The sequence below is a fragment of the Solanum tuberosum genome, unplaced genomic scaffold, assembly GCF_000226075.1.
Source record: "Solanum tuberosum cultivar DM 1-3 516 R44 unplaced genomic scaffold, SolTub_3.0 scf00150, whole genome shotgun sequence".
Classification (NCBI taxonomy): domain Eukaryota; kingdom Viridiplantae; phylum Streptophyta; class Magnoliopsida; order Solanales; family Solanaceae; genus Solanum; species Solanum tuberosum.
In genome coordinates, this window is record NW_006239073.1 from 844,755 (window position 1) to 856,561 (window position 11,807).

The following is an 11,807-nucleotide window of genomic DNA, read 5'->3' on the forward strand; positions in this document are numbered from 1 at the left end:
TTTTTAAAAGTTAAGCAATTTGACTAGAATGAGGGTCTTTTTATAGAAAAGAAATAATAACGAGAGCTTAAGGGTTACACTATATTATTATTATTATTATTATTATATTATATATAGTTATATTAGCAGGAATATTTGCTAAATTGCAAACAACGGCTGCTAGTAGTTTAATGAGCATTTTAGTCCGTTCACTACAATATAATATTACTTTTAATTACCATATAATATGATGAACTAATCCCATGGTTTTGGCTAATTATTATACTATCTAGAAAACCGTGGGCAAGAAAATATGATAAAACTTGAGTTCATGTTCATAGAAACCTTAGTACAGTTTATCTACTAATCACTACTTTATTTCCCCTTTATTTAAAGTATATAATTAAAATTAAAGTAGGTGACGAGGGAAGATTAATTAAGCAAATGGAAGGAAAGGAATAAAGTTGATTAGGAAAAAAATTAAAGTGTTTCATCCAACAGAGTATGGTGGGGTATTAATTGTTTTGTTCACTTGATATCTTTTGTTGACTAAAACGAATTCATTCAAAGTATATAACAAAAAATTAACTCAAACTCATAATGTTAAATGTTATTCATTGATCTCCACTATTTAACTTAAAACTCTTTCTAAAACTAATAACACGCACAATTGTCTATTTTTTGTGTTGCAATTACATATGTCCCCATCCATCGTGCAATTTATTTATTTTTATAGAGTGGTTGAACACATGATTTTTTTATTGAACATTTCAATTTATAATTTTGAAAAGATTTAGAAATGTGATTTCAAACATCCATCACATTATAATATTTACTATGTAAATGCCATTATACTATTTAGAATATTTAAAATGTTTATTGATATTTATGTCGAACTTAAATATTTAGCGATAGTTATGTCAAAGTGAGAGTTACAAATATTAGTAAAACTGCTTTAAAATGTGATATCAAACAAACATATATTGTGAGATTAGTTATTCCGGTAAAGTTTTAGATACGAATTTAAATTAGTCAAGATGAAAACAAACTAGTTGAAGGTGGGGTCCACATTAGCCGACAATATGGAGAGGCACCTCACATGGGGGTTTGACCGAGCAGCCCCCAAAGTAGATTTCCACATGATCCAACGCTCCAGAATCATCAAATCAGGAACGTCCATTTTAGTGGACCAGGTACCTTAAATAACTCAAGTTGTCGGTGTCTGTTCCGTGTTCCCTTCTCTCACTTCAGTGGACTTAATGATGTCCCTCACACCAACGACAAAGGTAGAACAACCCGTGTTCAATAGATTCATCTACGCTTCAAACGCGCGTGTACAATACACGTCTCTTAAATTTCACAGTTATCTTATAATTTTGCTTTAAATTTTGTAAACACTTTAACTATCTACCACTTATTTCAATGATGTAAGGAAGGTCATTTGAAGTAGATTCTTGTAAAAAAAAAATGTGGGAGAGTATATATGAAAGTTTGAATACTCGATAGCTCCTTAATATATACTATTAGTAAATTTTATTTAGATACTTAAATTATGATATGTTTTTAATTGAGTTGAACCTATATTAGAATATGTTTGTATTCAATGTTTTTGACTCATATTTTAGAAACAATGGTGCGCATATATATTCACAGGTACATATTAAGTAGATACGTTAAATAATAAAATATGTCAACCTTTTTTATTATACATCTCAACATCAGTTAAAAATATACTTGAAATTTTACATTTATTGAAACTAATGCATACATAATTATTAAGAAGATAATATATATTACTCATAATTGACTTATCTAGGTAGTATCACTTGAGAAGATACATACTTTCTAGGGAAATGGTATAAAATAGCAAATTATTAATTCAAATTAAATAATATAGTCATAGTTTCTTTTATTTGTAATTCGCAGCAAATATTTCATGTTTTTTGTCATTCCATTTGTATACCGAAATATACAAATAAATTGATATATACAAATGCATGATCCATTTGTATACCAAAATATACAAATGCAGGACCCATTTGTATACCAAAATATACAAATGCAGGACCCATTGGCCATTTGTACACCGAAATATACAAATAGACCAAAATATACAAATGTAGGACCCATTTGTATACCGAAAAATATAAATAGATCCAAATACAGATTTTTTATGTATATGTATACCAAATTATACAGATTAATAGTCATAACAAACATAAAATTTGCTATGGAGCGCAATTATACAAACTATAGCTATAATATACAAATATAATTTTTATGAACATGTAAAAGTCAGCTCTACTTTTTATCATATGTCTAGATAATCCATTATATTTTTTAAATTCAAATATCTCTAGAGTAAAATTATTCACACTATAATTGATTTGTTAGAAGCGCGTGGGTTGAAGGGGCGTGAAGTAGTGTCTTGCTATGAAATTCATGCACAAAGAGAATAAATGATGTCTCCTCTATAAAAATAAGAGATCATTCCCTCTTTTTCCTTCATCATTCACAAGGAAACTAGCATTTTCTTCGCCGGAAATATTTCAGCTTTCATCGGGAAACTCACCGTCGCCGTAGATCATATCATCAAATTTGAAGAAATGGAAATGGCTGGAACAGAGCTAAGATTAGGTCTACCTGGAACAGAGCCATCATCTTCTACTTCTACTAGTAAAATTAGCAACAAAAGACCTTCATCACACATTAATGATGAACCACCACCAAAGTAAGTAGTTCCGACATGCTTATTCTTAATTAAATTAATCTATATCTTTTTTTGTTGCTATATTAACAATAGTTTTTTTGTTATGACTTATTTCAGAGCACAAGTTATTGGATGGCCACCTGTTAGATCATATCGAAAGAACATTTTAGAAGCGAGCTACGTTAAAGTGAGCATGGATGGAGCCGCTTATTTAAGGAAAATTGATCTTAATATTTACAAAAGTTATCCACAATTACTCAAGGCTTTAGAGAACATGTTCAAGTGCTCTATTGGTAAGTTTTAACATATATATTATTAAATTTGTTTTAGATCTTCATTTAGTTAGAGTCTTACGATTTTTTTTTAATTATAAAATTCAGAAACAGAAGGATACAATGGATGTAATTATGTACCAACTTATGAAGACAAAGATGGTGATTGGATGCTTGCTGGTGATGTACCTTGGGATATGTTCATTAATTCCTGCAAAAGGCTAAGAATTATGAAAGGATCTGAAGCTAAAGGCTTAGCAAGCCTATAGATCTGATAGATTCAGAATTCAGATATCATTCGTGTGACTGATCTCGAGTTTTGAAATGTATATCTAACTCTACATATTGGATTTATCCATATCGAAAATCCTAACCGAAGCTTTAGGTTCTTCAGTTTTTGTATAACAGTTTTTTGAGTGTATAGAGAAAGTAAAGGTTGATCAACTTTTCTTGTACATTAAGTTTTTATTTTATGTATGTATATATTTTTTGTCTTTTTATTTTAATTTGAAGAATTTATTGTGTATTTTCAAAAAGGATATACGATTATTTATATAAATATATGCGGAGCAAAGATATAATTGTTAGTGCAATATCAGAAGTTATATACTCATTGTTAATTGCTAAATTGAATACTAGAGAAGTAGCAAGTTTATTTTTGCTACTTTTTTTTTTCCTAATAATGAAGGAACAATTATATAGAGGATTAAAGCAATTCAAAATATCATCGAAGTTTTGGAACAAATTCAAGAATACTTTTATGAACATGACTCTTTGCTTAGCTAGAAATGTGAACAATGGAAATCATGTGCTTGGAGGGAAAAGGATTCTAAAGATAAGAGAATTGAAGTTGAATTGGTTTATACAAATATTGAGTTTGAAAACATACTTGTATATGGAATTTACAAGTCTGGTATTTTTCATGAAATTGTATCCAAATTTGTAGAGATTACTTCTTTTTTTCATTCTTCTTTCAATGATTAGATTCTAATTTTATCGATTTTTAGGGGTTTGGTTATGTATGTATTCGTTTCATAGCTTTGTATGGCCAAATAATGATTAACATGCCTTAGATTACAAAAGTAAGTAGATTGAGTCAAAGATCGAATTCTTATTTCCCATTTTGGAGCTTAGATTTATGCTAACAAATTTATTAGGCTTCTTGTGCTAATACAAATTTCACTAGTATATATAACACAAACAAAATTGATCTAGAATTCAATATACAAAGTTCTTATGGAGCCACATTTAAATGTTGTTAGGCATAAAAAGACAGGTGATGTGTTGTCCAAATCAAATTTCACTAGTATATAAAAAGTTCTTTGGTCGAAATCTCATATTTCTGATAGCATTTCGATAAGAACGTCGATTGAAAATACACATTTTTCTAATAGTCATGAATTTGATGACAAGTATTCATTGAGATTCTCTCATGAATATCCACTTTGAAGTTTGAAGTTTAGGGAGAAGGTTCAAAAACAGGTTAACAAATGCAGAGGAAAACTAGAGTAAGAAGCACAAAACAAAAATTACAAGTTAGAGGGAAGTAGAAGCTTTTTGCATATTTGTATTGTAATTTGTAAAGAGTAAGAGATATTGAATATTAGTAAGTAATAGAATTACAACATCTTCAACTGTGACAACAAAGTTCATGACCTGTTGAGGTGTTCTGCCAATCCTCTGTACCGTATACGTATAAAGTATATTTCCACTTCTCTTTTTTTTGCATATATATACATACGTAGTCTAGCTGGGATATATTCAACCTTCAAACCCGCCCTTGATCTGCCTGCCTCCGACTTTGTAATAAAAATGGAAACCATTCAATTACTCTGATCTTCGCTGATCTTTACGATTGCTGTACACAGGTAATGACCACCTAGGACCATGTTGCATTCTCCCGTAACATCGCCAATAAAACACAAATATTGCAGCTATCACACAAATGGGAATTGCCCATCTGCAACACCAAACAAATGAAACTTTTACAATGTTCTCATTTCCAAGTCTAATCAACTGGTAAATTGACACTAGTTGATATTTATATTGCAGTGTTTGACTAGACACAAAGTTTAAAGAAAAAACATCCTTCAAACTTTGTGGTCTCAAACATGTAAGTTCATGTCTTTAAGGGTAGCTAGAATGAAAGTACAAAATGAGAAAATGTTTGCCAAGTTGCTAGAAAAAGGTAATGACTTTATGTTACCTGTCCAAATCAAGAATAGGATTATACACAAGTGTTTCCCAAGTTGCCAGAAAATTATGCCAGACTGGATTGTAGTAAAGCGACTCAGCGGACCAAAACATCCTCGTATACGTTTCTAAGAAGATAAAGAGTATCCATGCACCAATCTCGACCAGAAAGAACTTTATAACGAACCGCCCTAACACCACCATGACAAGTGAGAAAACCACCAGCCAGTTGAACAGTCTCTGATTATATTCCTTAATGAATAGAGATTTTGACTTTCCCAACATCTGCATAATCAAAAAGATACAGACAAATACACTGTTTAGAGTAGGTTACATTAAACACAACATCTGAAGACAGTAATACAAAAAATTTCATTGATGAAGTGACTTTTTGTCTTCTGTAGGAATTGGTAATTCTTTGTAGTTGTCTGAAGTTACTGCACCTCTAGATTCTCTACGGATGGTTCGGTTCTGGATTCAGTTGTACATCCTACTTAATTGATTATGTTTCTATTTTTTTCACGCACTAGGCTATATAAGAAATATCTTTACGATAAAAAGCAAGGAAGAGCTAAGAAGTAATTAAGTGCGCGAAAACCTTGATCATCCGCTGTTCATAGTTGCTTTTAGAAGGTCCAACGCATTCTCTTTCAAAACTTTGGTTGCATTGGAGGAAGCCAGTGTTGAATTTGGCCATTGAAGGAAGTCTGAGGGCCTGAAGTTCATCCATTTTGTCCTCGCATCTAGTATACAACGCCTCGCACAGCATTGAGGACTGATATTCATTTGCCAACTTGATATTCTTATACACCTGCAAATACATGGAATTAAGTAAAATTTGTAGAAATGCATAATTAAAACCATGTTTGCTACTGGAAATTTTTAACCTTTTCAATCTCCTCTTCCAATTGATCGACTGATTTCCTTGCATGACGACGACCAAAATGTTGTTCATCAAAAACTTCCATTGTTGTGTCTCTCTGCTCTTCATGAGCTTTCTGTAAAGACTCCCCTTGCATTGGTAAAACTACTTTAGCCATCTGCTCGGTGTACAGTTTTAAACACCGCTCTAGAATACCCTTGTTGAAAACCTCCACAAGGGAGCCCGTAGATGGAATCTCTCCTTGATTCAAGGCGTCAAGTATCTAATACCAATTTACCATTAAAGAGAAAAAGATTAATCAGTCTCATCAGTTCTCTCCAAAAGCAGTTAAACTAAAACCAGGAGAGTTAACAGATAAGAGATTTAACACCTGCTCAAGGAACGATACAAACTCCTTCCCATTGAGAAATTTACCCTGGACAATCTTTGGACGAACGATAGATGCAACAACTTCTTTCAATTGCTCCCTCTTCTTGACATAATCAGGATCCAGTTCAACATCTTTCATGTCACAAAGCTTTGTACGTTGAAGATGAGGCTGCAGAAGAGCTAAGAGTGGTGATGCACATTCCAAGTTCTAATAGGAAAAACGCTTAACTGACAAGAAATCAAGTTTGCTACAATATCCTCAGCGTGCATTAACAATGAAGAAGAAGAAGAAAATATTTGAGCAAATCCAACTCAACTATTGTCATTGCAGCAAGTTGTGCATTACAAAATCAAGAAGAAAAGATTGATGCATAGCAAAGGTAAGTCATACTTGTGGTAAGCTAAAGGCTGTGCTATTGTCGCCCATTACTGCTAATGAATCTCGAATCTGATTCACCTGATATAATGAACAGCAACAAGTAAAATATATCTATTTATGCAAGTATCTTTATAATTTGCATAATGCAATCCATAAAGGTACCTTATCAATATTCTTGTCACCTGCAGAAACAAAAAGTGTAAACCATAATCAACTATTCAATAGATTCCAAAGTTACTATATGTCCAAATAAAGATAAGCTAACCAACCATCACTATTAGGGACTCGTCGTAGAGCTTCGTTGACCATTTCTTGCACAGATTTTCCTTCTGTTAATAATACACGGTTAGACAGTTTCCAAGAGAAGGAATAGGAGACCAACAAAAGGCACCTTGGTGCTAGTCAGAGGAAAATGACCATACTATAACAGAGTGCTTAGTACCTAAACATATGTTTAAAGTTTTAGGTAATTTCTGCAATCAGAGGTTATATTCCATAAATACACGACATTCGCATTAATGAATGCAGTTATGAACATATATGGCATCTTTTTCTCTACTTACGTAGGAAATCACGCTGGATAAGCCATAGGAGTTTTGCTGGTTCGAAAGCAACGTCTTGCCCCTACACAACAGCAACCTCATAAACATGTCACTTTTCTTGTTAATTAAGGATCTGTTTCTTCCTTTATTTCTTTGTCCCTTTTTGTTGAGTTGAAATAAATCAAAGATATATGCTTACCTTCACTCTGGGTTCCAGGGAGAGCGATAAACATGGATGAAACAACAGGGTCAGAAAAGAATCTTCTGTGAATAACTTAGAACACAAAAGTCCTATGTGAAACTTTTGAAACAACTGGTTAGAATTGAACCTTCCATAGAACTCTTCAGCAAGTTCAACGGCAAATGATAGTCGCGATATGTCAGCTTCACGGATCTAAAACACAAAACAAACACACAAAACACAATTAAGGAAGTCGCTCTTGCTTGTAGGCCAATATGCGAGTACTATATAAGCTGCCGCCCATAGAGTCACAACCTGAACCATATTAGGATAAGTTACCAGTGTTCAATCTATATATTAGACAAGAATATATCGAGCACAAACTGCTTAGTACAATCAATTCTTGTGTTAACTTTTGCATGCATATGTGCTGGCCGCACACGTGAAATACATGAATCATGAATAGAATATTTTGCATAATAGTAGCAGATATGATTTTGCATCAGCTAACACACTCTTTATAACAAAGAAATGTATATCTAACTCAACCAATTTATATATTGCCAAATGCAACAGAGCTTGAAGGAGACTCTAGATGAGTACTTCTATTTATTAACTGTTCTCAACAAAAACAACTCGCATCTATCCTTATTCAATCACTCAACATTCATGGATAACCAACAGCTAATTCTTTTTTCTGTTGCAATAGAACATGAAAAACTAAAAGACATATGTTGTTAATACAAGTAAAATATAACAGGATTAACATAAACACTCCAAAATAAAGAAAGTAAAAGTCATAAACAGAGTAACAAACCATCTCAGGTAGATTATATATAAGCACGGAACTCAGAACAGTTGCAAGGGAAAAAATCCTGAACAACAAAGAATAGAAAACATGACTAGTCACACATTATTGTGGAAATGTTCTTTAACAAAAATAAAATTATTGTGGAAATACATTCTCTCAGGACTTCCATATTACCGATCATCATATACATTTGACTTTCCAACAGTTTCAAAACCTTCAGTGTCAAGGTAGAAAACAGAAGTTTTAACTCCATTGATGTCCAACTCTATAGGAGTACCCCAAACCCATATTCCTGGAAGAAGAGGGAAATGGAATGTTAAATAATGTCTACATCTCCTAAGTACCGACAGCCCCAGCAGAACCATGCATACACACCTTTTGTCTTAGTATCACGCATATGCCCAACACCAAAACCTGTAAGCATAGAGCTTCATAAATCAATCGCTTACGAAAATGCACGAAAACAGTAATCTAACAAGTAAAAGCACAATTGTGAACTTAAATGCAAGTCTTGAGGATTCACCTTCATTACAAGAGAGGGAAAGAAGCTGATTAAGGAGGAACGATTTTCCTGAACGGTATGGACCAATCACCTGGTCAAATTCTACCATCAATGTTATAATACAAAAAGAAATTTAGATAACAAGTATAGCTGTTTAACAAAATACATCTGCATAAACATATTGAGCCAGTGCCAAACTAATTTAATAACTCAAATCAAATTTCAAATATCTTTTTGTCTTATTATTGCTGAAACAAAATAGATAATGCAAGACTTACAGCGACAGATGCAATGGGTGTTGTTATCCTCTCTATTGCCTCAAGTCCTTCTCTCGCAAGGCGAAGTTTTGTGTGACCAGAATCAGGCTCTACAATGGGAAACCTGTCAATAGCAATATCTAGAAACATCAGAGGCAACAGTACAAAGATTAGCAAAAACAATTATTATGTAGAAAATGCTGAAACAAAACAGACAAAGTGAAGTTTGATGAGACAACATGCATAGACAGTTCCTCCAAAACAAAAAATGCCGAAATAAATAAAAACAACCTACTAAACTTTGAAGCATTTCATGCTCAACAAACATTAGTAGTCCATAATACAGAGTTTTTTAAAAGTGTATTTTACATACAATAAGGCACTTCAAGAAGATCATAAGGAACAGGACAAATGAACTTTAATTAAATACATGCACAAAAGGGTATGTAAGTAAAAATGCTTACGGTTGATGAAAATTATCAAAGGAAAAAGACCCAGGTACCAAAACACATAAAATGAAGGAGAAAACACTGATTCCATAATAAAGCTTCATTCTTGATGTTGGGTAGAGGTAAAAAACCAACATTTAAAGAAAAAAGAATAAATCTTTTTGAAAAAAAAGAAGCGTGCATGGGATGATAGGAAAAAGAAGAAGCCATGTCGGAGGGTGCAGGTTAAGGATCATCCACTATCTGTTCTTGGTATTCTTCTGGGGTTTCAGAAAACAGCAAAATTGGAGATTCTTGCCGCCCAAATAAGTTGTCCGTTTGAGGCATAATGTATAATAATTTTACGATAAAATATAAGATTATACTATTGTCTTTTTTATTTAAGGTACTAATTAGTCCTGACATTATTTATCTAATCATTTATATAGTGTGATTGAATAAATTATTTCATATATATGATGAAAAAACATTTTTGGAAATAATTAATTCTAAAATAATTTATTCTCAATGAAACGATCCTAAAAGACATTTTATTAAGAAGAAATTAAGATGACTTTGCTTCTAAGTTGGACCAAGGTTAACCAATTTATTGTTCCAATTTCGAAAGTCAAATCGTTGAATTTTAATTGTAAATTCAGATTGGATGAATTTTAAAATTTAAAGGATATTATATAAATTGGGTAAAGAAATTATTACGTGATATATTCTGTGATTATATATTGAGAGCATAAATTTTGAGAGCAAAATAAAATACTTTACTGTATGTTAAGATTTATAAATATATTATAATTTAAATATTTAAATAAAATTTATTTATAAATATTTAAAGAGTTATCAATGTATTTTTCCAATCCTTTAATTTATCACATCGCTATATTTCATTTTAAGTATGTCTCTTTTGTTATTTTCCATAATTAAAAAAAATATTAATTGATTGGACTAATACAACAAAAGTCATGAAAAAATGTAGGATAAATCACATAAATATGCAATAATGAAAAAATATTTATCATAATGGCAATATAATATAGGGTAAATTGTATAAAATAGCAAATTACTAATTCAAATTAAATGTTATAGCCATAGTTTATTTTATTTGTAATTCGCAGCAAACATCCTATTTTTTGCCATCTGGTTCGGTATACAATTAGCCATTTTCGGTATACAATTACCCATTCGGTATACAAATGTATAAAATGTGTTTGTGTTTGTATAAAGCGAGAGAAAAGTGTATATACAAATACAAATACATATATTTTCGCCCTATACACTTATAATTATACAAATACAAATCTTATTATACACATTACAATGTATAAATGAATTTATACCAAACTGAACAATTTGTATAAAATTGGATGTATCTAGCGAATTATACAAATTAAAAGCTCCATAGCAAACATAAAAATTGTTATGGAACGCAATTATGCAAACTATAGCTATAACATACAAATATAATTTTTGATATTCTTGCTTGAGCACATGATTTTATACAATTTTTCAGTCTATCTATTCCTCTTCTCTTCGTATTTTTGGATTAAAATAGCGCAATGTGGGTAAAAATTGATTTGAAGATAGTTTTTAAATGAAAATTTCAATGAAGAAGAATAATAAAAAGAAGAAGAAGAAGAGAAGGAAGATGAAAAATGACAGAGAAAGAGGTGAAGATAGACAAAATTTCACTGTACAATTTTTTTAATTAAAAAAAATTACTATATTTAGTTAGAAATATTATCGTATATTGTCATAAATGATAAAAAAAAAATTAGTATTACATTTTTATGTGATTTACCCAAAGCTAGATGGGCTTGAAATTCTGTGGAACTTAAAGCTCATTTGTTGGGATAAAACCAACAATATTTGCTCCAAATATGATGATTATCTTCTTTTTTCCCTATTTGAAGTGAGGTGGGTGCTTTTTCAATTTTTGAAAAGAAATGATAAGGGAAATATTCAATAAAAAAAAAGTGATTATATCTTTATAAAAAATATAAATATACTTTTCCTAATTACCTGCTTTGCTTTCATTTGTTTAGCTTGATTTTCTTTTTTAGTTTATCTCAAAAAGACTATAACAATTTTGTAATTTCAATTTTTCCGCCATGCATGTTTAGGCCACAAAATTAAAATACATCTTAATATATTTTATAGATATTTAATTTACTATTAGAAGATTCAATTATTATTTTTACTTTCTTAAACAATGAGGAAAAAAACTTATTTTTTCAAGTGGTGGTTAAATGAAAAAGTGAAATAAAAGGTTTGGAATTTAATGATAGG

General features: G+C 31.1%; 2 protein-coding genes across 3 annotated transcripts; one reads left to right on the forward strand and one right to left on the reverse strand.

Moving 5' to 3' along the window:
* Positions 1–2,465: 2,465 nt before the first annotated feature.
* Positions 2,466–3,405, forward strand: LOC102590668 (auxin-induced protein 22D-like). Its single transcript, XM_006352693.2, has 3 exons — positions 2,466–2,710; positions 2,807–2,982; positions 3,070–3,405. Exons 1-3 carry the CDS (start codon positions 2,586–2,588, stop codon positions 3,228–3,230), a joined length of 462 nt encoding a protein of 153 aa, XP_006352755.1. The 5' UTR covers positions 2,466–2,585; the 3' UTR covers positions 3,231–3,405.
* A 1,105-nt stretch (positions 3,406–4,510) lies between these two features.
* LOC102588914 (guanylate-binding protein 5-like) lies at positions 4,511–9,685 on the reverse strand. 2 transcript variants are annotated; one of them, XM_015311064.1, is made up of 17 exons: positions 9,543–9,685; positions 9,100–9,202; positions 8,843–8,912; positions 8,695–8,733; positions 8,494–8,611; positions 8,326–8,383; positions 7,657–7,721; positions 7,527–7,533; positions 7,349–7,409; positions 7,055–7,114; positions 6,948–6,967; positions 6,798–6,863; positions 6,408–6,575; positions 6,042–6,299; positions 5,753–5,965; positions 5,168–5,439; positions 4,511–4,921 (listed from the first exon to the last, which is right to left on the reverse strand). In XM_015311064.1, the coding sequence occupies exons 1-17, from the start codon at positions 9,662–9,664 to the stop codon at positions 4,789–4,791; spliced, it is 1,833 nt and encodes a 610-aa protein (XP_015166550.1). In that variant the 5' UTR covers positions 9,665–9,685; the 3' UTR covers positions 4,511–4,788. The 2 variants fall into 2 exon arrangements, with proteins under 2 accessions (XP_015166550.1, XP_015166549.1); XM_015311063.1 differs by having other exon boundaries at positions 7,527–7,721.
* Between the last annotated feature and the right edge of the window lie 2,122 nt (positions 9,686–11,807).